This window comes from Candidozyma duobushaemuli (genome assembly GCF_002926085.2).
Source record: "Candidozyma duobushaemuli strain B09383 chromosome Unknown E_B09383, whole genome shotgun sequence".
In the NCBI taxonomy this organism is placed as follows: domain Eukaryota; kingdom Fungi; phylum Ascomycota; class Pichiomycetes; order Serinales; family Metschnikowiaceae; genus Candidozyma; species Candidozyma duobushaemuli.
In genome coordinates, this window is record NW_020289900.1 from 622,110 (window position 1) to 639,551 (window position 17,442).

The window sequence follows — 17,442 nt, forward strand, 5'->3', positions numbered from 1 at the left end:
TCAAGTTCCCTAAAACCAAAACGTTCCTTTCTTATTCTGAACACCCTCACTACCAGACCTGCCCCTCCTCGCAAACCATCACCTGCGATACCCATTTTGCAGCAATTCAAAGAACCCTCCAACAAGTCCCCACGAAAAAAGCAACCCCATTCTCGAATTCCCCACATTTGAAACCACCCATCCCCCAAATATCCCCCAATTCTGCCCCACCCCCAATTCGCCCCCAATCTTTGCTACCGCACTCAACCTCACCTTATCTGCGATCTCGGTACTCAGTCCCCACACTTCAACAACCACTTCTTCAAAACATGCCTTTGGACACATATGCACATTTGAACGGCCGCCCGAACGGCGCTTCGGGACTTCCAGACACCATGGCCGACCTTAGACTTCAGCTAATTGGAAATCGAGATCTTAAGATCAAGGTTCTTCAAGAACCACACTTTGTCGCTTGGCTTCTCCAGGAGTTGTACAAGGACTTGGAGGCCGTGAAGAGGGAACAACTGCTTCCCGACGTGTCCAAAACACGCCATCTTCACGACAAAGTCGTCATTTTGCGTATTCTAGCGTGTTTCGTCGCTGACCTCCAGAACCTGGACGAAAAGGTCTCTGTGGATGCGCTGTGCTTGGCTGAATCGGTGCCCTTGATCACGGAATTCTTTGAATGGGTCATCCAGACGTTTCTCCCGGCTTTGGGCGACACCCTGACCCCAATCGGCCCAGAAACGGCCGATGCCAGAATCGACCTCCAGAAAGTGCTCTGTGACAGTCTCTGGATCATGCTTGTTTTTGCCAGCTCAGGCAGCGTGGCACTCACGGAATCTAGCTACGAAAGCTTGTACAAATTGACCACGGCATTGCTTATATGTGACGACACCAAATCGCCCAATTCTGCTCTGACCCTCCAACGAGCCGTGATTTCGAGCTTGAACCTGCTCCCGTTTTTGCTTAAAGGAGCGTCTAAGCGTCTTTCGGAGACTTACGGAGGCCCCTTGCTTAGACTCTGTTTGCTCAGGCTCCATCGAGAATTTGCTCAGTTGCATAATCACTACGTGGATGGTTTGCCCAGTCAGGGACACTTTCTAGAGAAGGTGTCGCCCAACATCATAGGCGACAAGAGGCTTCTACGGGACATTTTCGAGGTGGACTTCATCACGTCGTTGGTTGTTGCAGCCGCTCAATTGCTCAACCACACAAAGGAGAGAAATAGAGCGCTTCCGCTTGACCTGGCCTTCTTCACATCCAAGGAGGTGTTTTTGTGCATGGTCCTTTTGCTTAAATGCGACGGTTGCCACTTGCTCAACGTTGCAACACTCAATTTGATCCATTTCTATCTTTCAGCGCTTGAGGATCTGGGCTCGGCTTCTGAAGAAATCATCTTCAAGACCTACGAGAAGCTATTTCCCCGCATCATTGAGCTTTTGGATGCCGATCTCTCCCAGAAGGACTCTGTTCCGCCATTCCTTAGTCTTCCGGTTTCCGTGCTTTCTGGTTTATGTCTCAAGTACCCCCGTATGTCGTTGCACTTGCACAACACCAATGTCGACATAAAGATCATGAAAGACCTCCAGTCTCTCATAAGACGCACGCCGATTTTTGCAACGCTTTTCAAGCTTAAAGTGGCTGCCAAGGAAGGCAAGAAACTTACGGATTTCACAACCCTCGCCAAACACCGTTTGGGCTCTGACAACCGTGGTGAGACCGCTCTTCATCTGACCAACTTGGAGCAGATTTCAGATTATCTCCAGCTTTTGAGCGTCTACACGAGCTCCAACGATGACTACCGTCGTAGAGTTACGAAATTCCTGGAACTGAAGGCCACCAAGGCCCTGTCGCCAAACTTCTTGTGTCTCACGATTTTTGAGCTCATAGACGATTACCGGTTTTTAATGCTGCAAATGCTCTTGGGTTACGATGTCTTGGGCAAGATTCTTCAAGACTCTTCCAAGTTGGACCAAACGAAGGTGCTCACTTGGTTTGGTAAGAACCTCGGAATAATCTACACGTTGATTGAGCACCCTATCTTCACCCAAACGATCTACTTGGTGAGATCTCTTTCAAGATCGATCCCCACCTTGCGGACATTTTTTGTGGACTGCAATTCTATCAAGAGTGTCTTTGATGTTGACGATGATACCGTGTTGAACCCTAATGACGCCAGCTCTCACGAGGATATAATCGACATTGTTAAGGTTAGGTACAACAAGGAAGCTTCGTTCAAGAGACGCGGCAGCTTTGTTTCGAGTCTTCTAGAGATACTCGGCCTGCTTGACCACGTAAAGTATGCAATGCAATACTTCGTCAAGGCCAAGCCAGACTTGACGCTTCAATACGCTCCACCAAGGAAGACACTCTGTGTGAAGAGGGTTATTCTTCTTGCGTCAATTGCAAACTTCATTCTCGACTTCAGCTCCTTCCGGTACGAGATTGTCAACCACGACTCATTCTTGCTGGATTTGTCCAAGGTCTTCCAGAATGTGTCTCTCAGCGATGATGATATCAAGTACACTGAAGAAGAGGAGAAGGAGATCACCTACGAGAATCTTCGCGAGCAGCTCACTGTCTTACAGGTGGTGAAGAGTTACTTGTACAATGAGAATGAAGAAAACAGCAAGATTTTGTGGGACTTTATCCTGTTGACGTTGATGTTCGAGAAGTCGCTCTACGGTCTCTCTGACAATGTGGAGCAGGATGCTGAGCTTCATGGATTGCTCGTTCAGCACAAGATCCTCGCATTTGAGATCATGAGAAACCTCACGGCTGCATCGTCGTTCTTCAGTGAAGCCATTAGTGACTCATACCTTCAATACGTTACGGAAGAGAGCGAGGATGGAAATCATTCTTCGCCCTCTACATGGCACGATTACCTTTTGAAGAACCTCCTTAGCTTCAACTTGTTCGTCAATGATGGAAAGGTTCATGATGAAGAGGAGTTTTTCAAATCCGACGAGTTCTTTTTCGGATTGATAAAGAATCCAGAGTTTGTGAGGCTTCTAGTGGGTGTCAACTTTGTGGAGGACCATCGGTACACGAACATGAGAGTCTTCAAGAAGCTGGATTTCCCACTGAAGTCCATTCTCGAGATTTGGAAACGGATCTTGAAAGCTAAACTCACCGACAAGCTAGAGCTCAAGCTTTGCGGACACAATCTCAATGAGAGAGTAAAGTTGGCCAATCAGCTTATTGAGGTGAAGCTCTCCATCACATGGATTCTCATCAACTTGACATGGAAGGACGATGCTTTCGGCTACCAAGTTCCTGACAAGGTGAGTTTCTCTCTTATGGATACCGTTGGCCACAGAACGCATAGCGATCCCCATAGTGAAGAGAGGCAATTGTTCAGCTCTTCCAATATCGTGATTGAGGAAAGCGAAGACGACGAGGAAGACGATCATGAGGCGACGCAGCCTGAAGAAGACGACACAGAGATGAGTGCAGAGGATAAAGCCAAGTTGTTACATCGCTACGGATTCAGCCATATTTTGCAGCAGATCATCTTAGACATGTCGAAGCCCAAGTTCAAAGGTCGTGGTGGCTCACGCATTGAACGGTTTGACCTCTTGAACGCCAACAACTTGTATGAGAAGGCCAAGACAGCGCTTTCCCAAATTACTGGATTGGTTTCCGGCCATGCATCAGGCAATGAACCTCAAGCAGGCGGACCGGCCGTCAGTGAAGAGCGCCATCCCCTCAGGCGAATGAGCAACATCATCAGCAGCAGAGATGGGACGAGAATCCGTAGAGACGTCAACCGAGGCGGGGAAGGATTCGGTTACGATTCCGCCGATGAAGTTGCAGAGAGTTCTGGAGAAAATAATCAAGACGAAGAGGAAGATGCGTCAGATACGAACCCGGAGCAGTCTGACATGGACGATGTGGTGGATATAGACGAGTACTGGGTGAGGTGAGTCAAGTCTAAATGACGATTTTCATGCACAGGGGAAGCGGGCCAGACAGATACGGAGCGGTGTGTTGCGGCGGGATCTTGGCGACAACGGCCATTATTATTTTTTTTTTGTTTTTTGCCTCAGGCTACCCGTTTGCAGCCAGTTGTAGGTAGTGCAGAGAGCCGAGGACGAAAAGGGAAGAGAAAAAAGCATAGTTGCGAAAAAATGCCGACGGCATGAGGCATTTTAAAGCAAACGCTATAGCGGCAACGTAATCACAGGAGGGGAGATGAAACTGAGTCGGCTTAGGCAATTGAAAAGAAAAGAAAAAAAAGTATGGGAATCACGTGCTGACCCGAAACTGGGCCAAATGGCCCAATCTGATTGGCCATACCCCATGTCTTCTTTGTGCTGTTTAAACCCAACTTCCCACCTCGCTCCCTTGCGGCTTTCACACTATTCCTGTCTCTGCGCCCACCGTTTTGACATCTGGGATACTGCTTACAGGAAGTGAGAAAGAGCGAAAGTGAGAAATCTAAAAGTGATAACTGGGAGCTTTTCCACGACTACCCGCCAGGCCCGCCAGGAAATACATTCCAGCGCTATCATTTTTTGCCATTTTCGGCTCGTGTTCCCGCTGATCCCGCAACCCGCTTAATTTTTTATCCAACCCCCCGCCTTTCCCACATGGACTATCACGAGACCCAACAGGCTGGTCAGCAAAACAACACCCCGGTGCCGGTGGGTCCGAACTCAGATGCGCTGAACCACGACACAGCCGCTGCAGCAGCCGCCGGGGGAGCCGCCCTGAACCAGAACCAGCCGGCGCAGAAATCCAGCAAGAATAAGAATCGCGATGTCACCACAAAGGGCAAGTACCTGTTGAACGATTTCCAGATTCTTAGGACGTTGGGCACGGGCTCCTTTGGCCGTGTGCACTTGTCACGGTCGGTTCACAACGGCCGTTTCTACGCCATGAAGACATTGAAGAAGGAGAGGGTCATCAACATGAAACAGGTGGAACACACAAACGATGAGAGGAGAATGTTGAAGCTCGCGCAGCATCCGTTCATCATCCGCATGTGGGGCACTTTCCAGGACTGCCACAACTTGTTTATGATTATGGATTACATCGAAGGCGGTGAGCTTTTCTCCTTGTTGCGTAAGTCTCAGCGGTTTCCTACACCCGTGGCTAAGTTTTACGCAGCCGAGGTGTTTCTCGCAATAGAGTATCTCCACAAACTCGACATCATCTACAGAGACTTGAAGCCAGAGAACATTCTCTTGGACAAAAACGGGCACATCAAGCTTACCGATTTCGGCTTTGCCAAAGAGGTTACCGACGTCACATACACCTTGTGCGGTACGCCGGACTACATTGCGCCGGAGGTGGTGGCAACCAAGCCGTATAACAAATCCGTGGACTGGTGGTCCTTTGGCATTCTCATCTTTGAGATGCTTACGGGCTACACGCCGTTCTACGACCCCACGCCCATGAAGACGTACGAGAACATCTTGAACGGTACCATCACGTACCCAGACTACTTACCGCCCGACATCCTCGACTTGCTCCAGAAACTCATTGTGAAGGACTTGACGCAGAGACTAGGTAATCTTCAGAACGGCAGTGACGATGTGAAGAACCACCCGTGGTTCAAGGAGGTCATTTGGGAGCGTCTTCTCTCGAGGGACATTGAGACACCGTACGAGCCGCCCATTACGTCAGGTGTGGGCGACACATCGCAGTTCGACCGTTATCCCGAGGACAAGGAACTCGATTACGGTATCACGGGCGTCGACGATCCGTACGGGGAGCTTTTCGCTGACTTTTAGGTCGGTAAATTGGATCCTACTCTCTTGCATTGCATGATGGCGTGGCCGTCATTTCACTTCATTCACGTTAATCTTCAGTTCCCGTTGCATGTGGCTTTTGCCTTTGGTTTGTCGCCACGGGCGAAGGTCCGTTTTGTACTCTTACCTAATCATGTTCATACATATCAAGCACAGCTTTCAACGTCGTTGATCCAGGCGCCGCTCAAAAGGTCGTCCACGGTTAATCTTGTAGAAGGATTCATGTCGAGCAATTTGTATATGAAGAGACGCCGTATTTCGTAGTCGGACTCTTCGAAACCTTCTTCGTCACTGTCGTCTTCGTCCGACTCGTTATCGCTGCCTTTGTCAAAAAGCGTCTCTATAGGAATGAAACTGCCTTCTTTCTTGATGGTCCATTCTTGCGTTTTGCTGTTGTAGTCTGCCACCATGGCGTTGTGGACGTATTCGTCGAAAACCGAATCTCTGTATTTTTTATGAGAAAGCGGCTTCAAATCAGTCCGTTTCCACAAGTATGTGCTGCCGTAAGCCCTAGAATCCTCCTCCTTGGACGCCTTATCGTAGTAAGTCGTCACAACAAAATTGTCAGAGGTGCCACAGAAATAGTGCCGTCTCACGTTGTACAAGACCAAAATCAACACCCCAAAGACCAGCAATCTTTTTTAGCCAAAGACCAGCTTTTGCACAATTTCCCATGTTCTTCCGGGGCCATATACGGTTCTGAGCCAATGGGCCCGTTGGACGCAGGCCAGAACTGCTCTGTCAGATCCCACTTTGTTCTGAAAACGCTGGATTTGCCGAAATCGGAGATTTTGAGGTTCATCCGAGCCATTTTGCCGTTTCGGCCCGGCTGGATCGACAGCTCGTCGTAGTCTATCAAGATATTTTCCAACTTCAAGTCACAGTGAGCCACACCGTGCTGGTGCATGTACCAGAGGCCCCTGGCGATCTGCTTGATCATGCAATCGATGTCGTCGATGGAGACGTAGTGCTTGTTGGAGACACATTTCTTGAGGTATGCAAAAAGGGTTCCGCCATTCAGCGCCACCATGACCTGGTTGACTTTGAGCGAGGCGCCGGTGCTGTCGATCGGTGGAAGCGTGACCATGAGATCGACGGTTCTGACAATGTTCTTGTTGTTTAAAGCAGACGATAAGATGAACTCGGAAATGACCCTGTCGATGAACTTATCCGTAGGCTCTGTTTTGTTATCCTGGGTGCGTTTTTGTAGCTCCTTGACAGCGTAGACCCGGTCCTCTTCACCAGAATCTATGAGCTTGATAACACCATAAGCTCCACGACCTACCACGTCTTTGACAGCGCCATATCGCTGATGGAGCGTTTTGTGATCTTGGAGAAGCAGGTACTGTTCCGGAAGTTTGCCCTTGATGTCGATCACGGCGTTGAGTTCCTCCTTGAGTCTGTTGATAAGCGAAACCTGGGCCTCGTCGATAATGGACGCCTCGAGAAGCTTGTCGTTGCGGCTCATGGTCGGCAGCAAACGTGTGATTTTGAAGCTCTCGTCAAGCAACGAAAATGTCCGTTTCAGCTCCTCGTTGGCCGCTTTTTGGAGCCCTTCCTTCAGATCCAGCCCGATTCCACAGTATCCCATCAAAGTCGACAATTGAGACACCGACGGCCTGTCACGGGGGAGAAACGTGTGCATGTGGGGCTCGTAGTCCAGATCGTCCGTTTCCTGGTCCTCTTCATCCTCGGCAAAGTCGTTGGCGTGTTCTGTGCTGATTTGTCTGGGTAGGCTTGGTTTTGGAGGAGCAAGGGCGGAGGCGGGTTTATTTTCGGGATTTGGCGATGCCGAGTGTGATTTTTGCTTTTGCGGCGTTTGGGAGGAGCTCAATGGCGGTTTGGGCAGCTTGGACCGGTCTTTCCGGCTGAAAAGGCCCATGGTTTGTGGAATAGGTGGAGTTGATGATGCGAAATTTGGAGATGCGGGATGGTGGGTGTGTGAGTTGAAAGGAGGGGATTTCTGGAAAGCAAAGGTGGAATGGAGTTTCGGGAGATTCCTGAATTTCGAAAGATTGCTATTTTCGGTCCGTGGAACGTTTACAGGAGAAGACGTGGAAATACGAGTGGTGTGCAGCATTTTGCACCCAGTGCGGATTGACAGGTTAAGTGGGGGTTGGGGAGTGTGATTAGCGCAAAATGTAGGGCTAAGGAGTTTTTCAAATTCGCCTTTAGCGTCCTATTTGCAGCTGAGTTGGCCTGGAAATTTGAGCTGGCTGGGGACATTGTATAATGGTGCTTGACAGGAGAGTGCGTCAAGGAAGGTTAGACATGAGGTGGGTTTTGTTAGACTTTTGACGAGGCCGTTTTTTGTTCATGCAGTTGATGTAATGCGATGCAGTTAGTCAGAAATGAGTATTTGGAAGGGTGGCATGCCGTTGAGGGTTGGAACGGAAGTGGTTGTTGAGGGAGTTGGGTACGAGTTGTAGCTTTTGAGCCGAGATGGGGTTTTCGGGTGATTCCAGTTGAAATCTGCGTAAAGTTTTTGTGAATCCTTTGGAAGTCATTGCCCAATGGCAGTAAGTGCTAATTTGTAGCCTTTCAGCTCTCAGAAGGGAACTCACGCAAGACAGTACTTTTCATGACTTAAGACTGTTGATCAGGATAATGCTTACAGAGACAGTCAGTGAGCTCAAATGCGTTTTCTCATCTTTTTCCGATTGTCGTTTTCTTGTTGTCAATTGAAGTTCGTTCGATGATTCGGGTGTTCATTGGACAATGAGTCTCTTAGCTTGCTTCAATATCAGGTGTCAATGCAATTAAAACCTCCAGTATCGAGTCATCTGGAAGTAGTCTTATTCTGTGAAAGGACTGTATTTCCAATAACTGAAAAGAGTTGAAGATAATTGAAGAGAATTGAGGAGAAACGCTACGGTGATGGGTTTCGCTTTTCGTCAACTCTGAGAATTGCACCACTTCGTCCATCTCGTCCAATAGGCTAACAAAGGTCACTGAAAAAAGCCCACTACTCTAAAAGCTCCAAACTTCCTCTCTTCAAATAAAACCATCCCTTCGTTTTCGACCACCATCTTGTGACGCCTCGTGTATCTACAGAACTCCTCGTCTAGCAGGAACAATGAAGGCCTGCTACAATCCTCCAACAGTCAACCCTAAGCCACAAACAGTAGCCCTCAGTCGCCAAAATGAAACCCCAAGAACCAAATTCAAATCTCCCATTCCTTAATCCTCTTTGCTCCATCACCCCTCCTCTACTCTCCAACTCCCCTACTCTCCAACTCCCCTATCCCATTCTCCTATCCAGACCCCGCTCCTCACGTCTTCAGCATCGCCACCATTCAGCAGATCAACGCGTCAGACCAGAAACCTCCCTGAATCAATCGCCGCCTGGGGCTAGAAAAGCCTTCGAAAGCCACCTTCACGTCTCCCAGGACCGGTTCGTCGCCAGAACGAGCCGAAAGCAGGCGACGCCTCAACGAGAACAAAAAGAAGAAGAAGAAGCCCAAAAAATTTGCAGAAAAAATCAGCGAAACCCTCGCCTTATATACTTTTCATCCCACCCCTGGAAAACCGATCTGCCATGCTCGTCCCCACGTTCAGGCACTGCGCCGAGAATGTGCACGAATGGCTGCAAAACGAAGCACCCTGTAAAAAACCAGGAAGCAGCGAGAAATTCGAGATTTCAATATCATTTTCGTTATCTCCGTGCCCACTTTTGGGGTGCTTTTTTTTCCCGGGCTGAAAAACGCCATTTTGGGCTACCCGGTGCTCGTCAATCTCCCTTATTCCTCTTTTAGGGCCGCGACGCGGTCGAAACCATTTTAAATTCTCAACTCACCACCACCAGCATATTCGTTTAGAAAACCGGTCCACGAGTTCCACGTTTTTTCGATCGACACACGGCGGCATTTGGAAAAACCTGCAGAGCTCAGAATCACGATTTTTGCATTTTGGACGCTGAATTTGTTAATTTAGCCCAGCTCCAAACTCCCCATACGTTTCTTGTTTGATTCTTGTTTGATAGTTTGATCCACCTGGACAGACGAATCTGGACAAACCAGCGTCGCTCCAAGGACCAGAGACTCTTTTGCTGTTTAGACTTGCTGTTTAGACAACTTTTGTTGGTTCAGTTCACCTCCAACAGACAATACTGAAACAACACGCCAGGCCTCCAAAACGGACCACGCTTTCTACAGCACCTGCTTTGTTTTGATCAGTCTAGGCGTACCTACCCCTTTCTCGCTACGACTCATTGTCTAGCTCCCTTATCACCCATTGATCGTCTGTTCAAAACGACCAACGCATTAGACCCCAACGACACATCCTATGATGTCGATCTACACCTCAGACCTCAAGAACCATCGGCGTGCCCCTCCTCCCCAGGGCCGTCTCCGCCCCACAGAAGAACTGGAACCTCTCGAATCGCCGCCAGGCTGGCTGGGTCCAGCTAAAGGAGGACGGTTTCACATCGTTCCGCTGGAACAAGCGTTTCATGGTCATCAGCGACAGAACGCTCAATTTCTACAAGCTGGAACCTTCCGCCGACATGAGCCAGCCCAAGGATTTGGACATGCTGTTCCCGCTCAACTTGATTGGCGCCATCAACTTGAAACCGAGCCTGAGCTCCAAGCTGACGCCGCCAGTGATTGAGATTGTGCCCAAGAACAACGCCAAGTCGCTTTTGATCTCCATCAAAAACAACAACGATCACCTAGACTGGCTCGACTCGTTCGCTACCAAATGCCCGTTGATCACCATCGGCTCCGGCCTGGGCTCTCTGTCCGTCTCGCTGGGCGTTTCTAATCCTACAAACTTCACTCATAATATCCACGTGGGTTTTGACCCAGCCAGCGGTAACTTCACCGGCGTCCCGGAGGCGTGGAAGCAGTTGCTCCTGAACTCGAAGATCACCAACGAGGACTGGAAGAAGGACCCAGTGGCGGTGATAGAGGTTTTGGAGTTTTACTCCGATATTAATGGCTCTAATGGCGGTACTCCCGTGTCAACGCCTGAACTCAAGCAGGGTCCTGGCTCTTTGAACTTCCAGGATTGGACAAAACACCCGGCTGCCAAAGCCCAACAGCCAATGGACTTCAAACCTACCAGAGCTGCTCCAAAACCACCAGCTCCTTACCACACGACACAGAAGCCCCTGTCGCCATTGATGAACCTCATGAATGCCCAGGGCCCTGAGTCATCCGATTCTCTCGCTAAATTGTCAGGTCCAGGTAGCTTAATTCCAGCTAGAAGAGCTCCTCCTGTGCCAGGTCAGGCTCCAGGACAGGCTCCGGGACAGGCTCCAGTGCCTCAAGAACCAAGAAGAAAAGCCCTGAGCCACCTCAGGCACAACCTCCCCGTCATCAGGCTCCAGATGCTGCCAAGAAGCCACAGGGCTTGGGTATCAGCACTCTGGTACCTAAGCAGGCTCCTCCAGTGATGCCCCGCAACGTGCATCCTGATGTCAAGGTCCATTCTGATAATATCAAGCATACGTTAGCCAAGACTGACCCTCTGAGAAGGCCACAGGACGACCTTCCTGACCTCAAGCCACTCCGCTTGAAGCCCAAGCAGGAGCAGCGTCCTAAGCATGAAGAAAAACCTCACGAGGCACTCAAGCAAAAATCTGACAATGTGCCTCCCCGGACAGTTGACCCCAAGGTTCACAAGGCCCCAACGCCAGCGAAGACCACCAAGCAGATCAAGAAAGAGCGCGAGCAGCTCAATGACCGCCAGATCCTCGCCAAGTTGAAGACTGTGGTTAACAATAAGGACCCATCTACATTGTTCCGCATCATCAACAAGGCTGGCCAAGGTGCTTCGGGAGAGGTGTACCTTGCCGAGTCGCTTGCGCCTAAGGACAGAGGCCAAAAGGTTGCCATCAAGCAGATGGACCTTAAGGTGCAGCCTCGTAAGGAACTTATCATCAACGAGATTCTTGTGATGAAGGACTCTCAACACGCGAACATTGTCAATTTCTTGGATTCTTATTTGCGTGGATCCAGCGACCTTTTAGTGGTTATGGAATACATGGAAGGTGGTTCTTTGACAGAAGTTATCGAAAACAACGAGACCAAGCTCAATGAGAATCAAATCGCCACCATTTGTCACGAAACATTGAAGGGTTTGCAATTCTTGCACCGCAAACAGATTATTCACAGAGATATCAAATCCGACAACGTTTTGCTTGATGCTAAAGGCAATGTGAAAATCACCGACTTTGGTTTCTGTGCAAAGTTGACGGATCAAAGGAGCAAGAGAGCAACCATGGTCGGTACGCCGTACTGGATGGCGCCGGAAGTGGTTAAGCAAAGAGAATACGACGGCAAGGTGGATGTCTGGTCTTTGGGAATCATGACAATTGAAATGATAGAAGGCGAGCCACCTTACTTGAACGAAGAGCCATTGAAGGCGCTTTACCTCATTGCCACAAACGGAACACCCGAGTTGAAGAACCCCAAGGCGGTGAGCGAGGAGATGATGAACTTTTTGTCATGCTGCTTGATCTTGCAACCCGAAGCAAGAGGCAGCACCGACAGCCTATTGAGGGACCCATTCATTACGCACAAGAGCACCGATGTTGGAGTTCTAGCGCCTTTGTTGGAGTGGAAGAAGAACCAGGAAAGCGCTGATGCACAATAAGAGAGGGACTGCACGGTTGTGAGACCCTGGGCGCGTGATCCTTGACACAGCATTATTATTCATGCAGAAGACGCCCGCTGGTGCAGGGGCAGACGCATCTATCTTGCGAGCATCGAGGCCTCGATTTTTTACATTATATTATTTTTCGCTGACGCACCGAGTACGAGTATCAAAGCACCGCCAAGGAAAAACGTGCCTGGCCCTAATTTGGCTGCAAAATTTAAACCTAGTGATGGTGGCGCGGCTTATATGGATAGTTAAAAGAAATGACACGGACGGCAGAAGTGTAGCTTTAAATTCAAAAAAGAATTTAAGTAGTTGTTGCAAGTGAAGGAAGCAAAGGTAAAAGCTAGGCGAGTGAAGGGTAATTCTAGTTCTGGAAGAAGCTTAAAGGTGGGCAAGTATCTAAGTATAAACGGTTTGTGCTGATTATGTTTATTGGTACATCGGGCCACAGAGTGGCATTATGTAAACTGTGGAGTGGTTTATGTGGGGAGCTCAGGTGGAGAGCTTGGAGGACAAGGTGCCTTATTTTCAAAGGAGGCTGAGATGAACTGCAAGCCTTGCTTATTCGAGTTTCTGTGACTAAGACGTCCAAAATGATGCAAAATAGTATGATGAAACCAGCCGTTCTATCGGTGTGGAAATGGAATTTTGGACAGTCCCGGCATCTCTGTGGTGACCTTATCGTGAGGTTTAGCGCTTGCTGCTTTTTGAAGATCCCAATGAGTATCTGCAGCTTCTGCGCTTGCTTGCACGATCAAGATTTGCCTGGCGTTCCGCAAACGACCTTTTTTCTTTTTATCTTATTTTTTTTTTTATTTTGATCTAGACCCTGATTCTGTGATGCCGACAAAGTGTTCCGTTTGTTATTATCAGATCTGTGGTCTCATTTCGGACGGAGAAAAGCCACCATTTCGGACATTAGCAACAGACGGGTCCCCAGTGGGGAAAAGTGGCGTTTGTGTGATTCACCTCTGAGACAAGCTTGTTGATCGGTATGGCTGTTTTAGGCGATTTAGCCTCTTCAGTATACGAAGGTGGCGCAAACAGACCAAGCTGCTGATGTGGAGGTTGGCAAGTGGTGACCGGAGATTCACGGAATTTGCAAAACTCGTGATCCTTGGGTAAGACGATGTAGGGACATCGGGTACCGAGTGGATTCCAGTGGATTAAAATTCACACAATATCTTGTCCGTCTGGGCTCAAAGCTAATTTCCATCCGTAGAAGGAGCAACATTGACACAATGGGGCGTGGGAATAGAGTTGAGTAGATTGTGGCAGCTGTCAAGAACTGTAGTTGTAGGCTGGGAAAGCCATTGAACGTTACCTCTGAATGCCGTAAAGTCACGAGTAGACGAAGGACATTGAAATCGACCAGGGCAGCAAATTTCAGAAAATCCGGTTCAAAGAGATTTCTTCAAACGCTTGTTCAGAACTCTCACAATGCACTGATACATCGCAAGCAGTTCCACTTCTCAGGAACAAGCAAATCAGCTCAATAGTCTCATCCCAGTCACATCTCTTCAAAACCGCCGACACTCCAGCACCGCAAGTCAGCAACTCACCAGCCATTATTAAGTTCCATCACTGCATCTCCATTATTAAGTGCCATCACCGCATCTCATTATTGAGCTTCACTGCAATTCAACTCTCCAACCACAAATTCCCATCACCCTACAACGTCTCCTTCCACATGTAGTCCTCCTGGTAGCCCTCCCTCGCTGGAACCCGCTCGGGAGCCGCATACTGGTAGCCCTGGTTGTAGAACTGCTGGTACGGCGGCAAAGGCTGGGTTCCAGGCGGATTGGCCATCTGGTACTGTTCTCCAGCGGTGGGGTTCAAAAGACCCGGCCCGTTGTAGTACTGAAGCGGCATCTGGTGGGAATAAGCGCCGTAGTACATTTGTTCAGGCACCGGGTCCGGCTGGGGCATGTGGATCGGAGGAACCGGATGGGGAGGAATCTTGTGTTCGATTTGCTCCTCCTCCTTGACATGGCGGGCTGGAGCATCGGAGTACGGGCTGGGAAGCGGCACTTTGGGAAAAGGCAGGTAGTTGACGGGCTGGGCGTACGGCTGGAAGTAGTGTTTCGGGTCTGTGGCTGGCGACACTTTGCGGTCGGGCTGGGAAAGCACCAGCATGTTCTGGAGCTGGTAGTTGGCGTCCAAGAAATAATGGGCCTCGTCTTCAATGGGGATTTTCCCGCCCAAGGTCGATTTCTGGATGGCGGCCCAGAGATCCGGATTCACAGGCATGTACTGGAGATTGCTCTGGGACGGACGGACCAAACGGCCCAGAAGCACGTCGTACGCCAGGTAGTACGAGATGAGATGCACGGTTTGCCTCTGCTCCTTGTCGTTTTCCTTGACCACGGTGGAAACGCTCAAGGTCTTTTTGATGAGGCCGTGGTCCAGCCGGGTCACCGTCATGTGGGGGTCCTTGTGCTGCAACGGCAGCGTGACAAACGGCTGCTGGAACTGCTGAAAATGCTGTACCGACGGAGCTCTGTCCAGCTCGGACGCCAGCGAACGCTGCAGCATGGACGGCTCCAGGTTGCGTTTTCTCTTTCTGCGGTCGTCGTGAAGCAGCTTGTCCAATTCACGGTACACGAGAAAACGGCCCAAGATCCGGGAGGGGCTCCAGGCAATGCCGTCTGTCCAGCGCTTGATGCCCAGCTGCTCCTCGATAAATACAAAGACGTTGCCCAGGCGAATGAGGTCTGCTCTTTCTCTGCTGTGGGGTCTGCGGTGGACACAGGCGAACTCTTTGGAAAGCACGCCCTGGATGACAAGAACGGCGTCTCGGGTGGACCCGATGTAGCCCGTGTAGGTTGGCACGAGGGTCATCATGGGGAAGGAGTCTAGGCGCTGGGCTCTGGTAGTCACTCTAAGGAAGTTTGAGTTCTGGTAACTAGGAGTATCTGAAGTCTTTCTGGTAGCTAGGAGTTTCTAGACTTCTGATAACTCTAAGGAAGTTTTGAGTCTCTGATAACTATAAGGAAGCTTTGAGTCTCTGATAACTCTAACGAAGGAGTCTCTGACAACTCTAAGTAAGGAGTCTCTGGAAGTCTGAGTGATGCTCGGATAGGATAGTCTCGAAAGCCTGGGAGGCAGAAGTCTGACTCTAAAACAGGACGAAGGCCAATCTTAAATACAATTCAGGTGACCCCCGAAGGGAAGAGCCGTGGTGGTGTTAGAGTTTGGGGAAACGGGGTTTCGGTGGTGGAACCGGGATGCTCTGGAAAAACTCAACAAGGCACCGGTCTCCAGGCACGACGACGATCGGCTGCTACTCTGGGGGCTGGTTGAAGACAAGCTGGACAAGGAATAAACTTTTGGCTCGAGGATCGTGCTTTTACACTGCTGTTGTGGAGGAACCGGTCAGCACTGGAGGGGCACGGAGGAGTGACTGTGGGAAATCAGCGTGTGGGTAATTTGGGAGACTCTCGAGAAATTCCGTGGGGATGGGTCGTTTTTAAGCGTGCCGGTGGTCTTGGGTGCAGATGAGGACGAGAGGTTTACAGGGTTCGAGGCTTTCTTTGCAGAGGGAAAGCTTAAATACTTATTAGGAGGGGCGATTTAGGACCCGAGTGAGGCGGGAGAAGCCCGAGCCGTTTGTTCCATGCCTGTCTAATGGAAAAAAAGCAAGGCCGGGATGTTTTTTTTTTTTTTTTATTCGGGGCTGTAGCAATAGGGTCCTGATCCAATGCACGCTGCAATGCGGGGCCGGCGCAGTGGTGGTGGAAGTAAGTCAGGTAATCGAGATTAGTATTTTGGTGGGAAATGTGTGGGAGGGTAAAGTGGGCAATGCGGGTTGTGTGCAGGCGCGTCGAGCACTAACGCACGCTGCACGCTGCACGCTGCAGATGCGCGCGAGGGTCTCTCAATGGTGCAGCACTTCCATACAGAGTGTGTGAGGTGAGAGAGCGGTTGAGAGAGACGGTGATGTGAGCGAGTGAGAGATGTATGAAGAGAGACGGTTATATGCAGTACGGCACCTCGAAGCGTCAGAGCGATCTCGCCTTGCTCCATCGTGGCTAAACTCCGGCCCACGCTGCGGCTCTCCTTTGCTTTCCCACGGGACCCTTCTCCCAGCATGGAGTATGCGCTGAGCGACAAATCGCTCGGATAAGAGAAAAAGAAGGCGTGCGGCGGCTGAGCAGCAGCAGCAAGCTGACGCACCTCTGCTGTACCAGCAGGCTGGACCCGAGACACTTGGAAATTGCCTATGGTGTATTTGTCGGAGGGGCAGCCCACAGGCAGGGACCCGTTGAATCCATTGATCTCGGGGCAGAAGCGACGATCCGGCAGAGGCTACATCACAATCAATTGGTTTCGGAAAAAGTTACTCTAGTACATTCGAGGCGCTTCCAAGCGGCAAGCGGTGCCGGCGTGGAGGCTCCTAGACGAGGAACAGTGCCAAAAAAAAACAAAAAACACAAAAAACGAAAGATAACGGTCGGGCCTTCGTTGCAGCGAACCCAGTCTCCATAACCACCCGGTGCACAACAGAAAGCACAAAAAAACAGCAAACGCCGGGGCCTCGTTCTCGTCGTGCCTCGTGCAAACCTTCATGCCACTGTGGGCCGACTTTCAGCACACAGGCGGTCAGCGGCGGCAACGCAGCGAACCAGGCGCGATCGTCCCTGGGAGAGGCTGGCAGCGGTAAAATAGCGCCAGGGTCCCAGCGGATTGGGCGTAGCGAAGGCGGGATGGACATTCTGGAGGGCCACGGGCGGCTGGCGGCGGGCCGGGCATTTTTGGGTGTGGTGTTTGCGGGTGGATTTTTGGCGGTGGTTGGTGGTTTGCATTATGGATTTAGTGAGACTGAGCCATAGACAATTGAGCAGTTGCACAATTGGCTGTCTGGATTCGATTTTGGGGTTTTTTTGTTTTTTTTTTTTTTTTTCTTTAATTCGTAGTCTCTTAGCCTTGCCCCCCTGGAGTCACTCGGGATCTCTCCAAGCTGATTAGCTTCGCGATCAACACCCTGCTTCTGCTGCGATCAACACCTCTTCTCTATCAAAGCCAGGGAAGCTTCCGGGAAGCTTTTGGAGAAGCTTGTGGAGAGGCTTTCCCCTGCCGTGGGAATTTTTCCCGGCGAAAG

At 50.1% G+C, this 17,442-nt stretch overlaps 5 protein-coding genes across 5 annotated transcripts; 3 read left to right on the plus strand and 2 right to left on the minus strand. All coding sequences in view use genetic code 12, as the record gives it.

Annotated features, from left to right (window-relative positions):
• Window positions 1–308: 308 nt before the first annotated feature.
• CXQ87_004528 (uncharacterized protein) lies at window positions 309–3,908 on the plus strand (the record flags this gene model as incomplete). Its single annotated transcript, XM_025482967.1, has 1 exon — window positions 309–3,908. One exon carries the CDS (start codon window positions 309–311, stop codon window positions 3,906–3,908), a length of 3,600 nt encoding a protein of 1,199 aa, XP_025337910.1.
• Window positions 3,909–4,574: 666 nt separating this feature from the next.
• TPK1 (cAMP-dependent protein kinase catalytic subunit TPK1) lies at window positions 4,575–5,720 on the plus strand (the record flags this gene model as incomplete). The annotated part of the gene is made up of 1 exon (XM_025482968.1): window positions 4,575–5,720. One exon carries the CDS (start codon window positions 4,575–4,577, stop codon window positions 5,718–5,720), a length of 1,146 nt encoding a protein of 381 aa, XP_025337911.1.
• A 164-nt stretch (window positions 5,721–5,884) lies between these two features.
• CXQ87_004530 (uncharacterized protein) lies at window positions 5,885–7,620 on the minus strand (the record flags this gene model as incomplete). Its single annotated transcript, XM_025482969.1, has 2 exons — window positions 5,885–6,374; window positions 6,434–7,620. The coding sequence occupies 2 exons, from the start codon at window positions 7,618–7,620 to the stop codon at window positions 5,885–5,887; spliced, it is 1,677 nt and encodes a 558-aa protein (XP_025337912.1).
• A 2,402-nt stretch (window positions 7,621–10,022) lies between these two features.
• CLA4 (serine/threonine protein kinase) lies at window positions 10,023–12,335 on the plus strand (the record flags this gene model as incomplete). Its single annotated transcript, XM_025482970.1, has 3 exons — window positions 10,023–10,027; window positions 10,053–10,998; window positions 11,031–12,335. 3 exons carry the CDS (start codon window positions 10,023–10,025, stop codon window positions 12,333–12,335), a joined length of 2,256 nt encoding a protein of 751 aa, XP_025337913.1.
• Window positions 12,336–14,012: 1,677 nt separating this feature from the next.
• On the minus strand, window positions 14,013–17,055 carry WOR1 (transcription factor WOR1; the record flags this gene model as incomplete). The annotated part of the gene is made up of 4 exons (XM_025482971.1): window positions 14,013–15,267; window positions 15,301–15,414; window positions 16,420–16,619; window positions 16,927–17,055. 4 exons carry the CDS (start codon window positions 17,053–17,055, stop codon window positions 14,013–14,015), a joined length of 1,698 nt encoding a protein of 565 aa, XP_025337914.1.
• Between the last annotated feature and the right edge of the window lie 387 nt (window positions 17,056–17,442).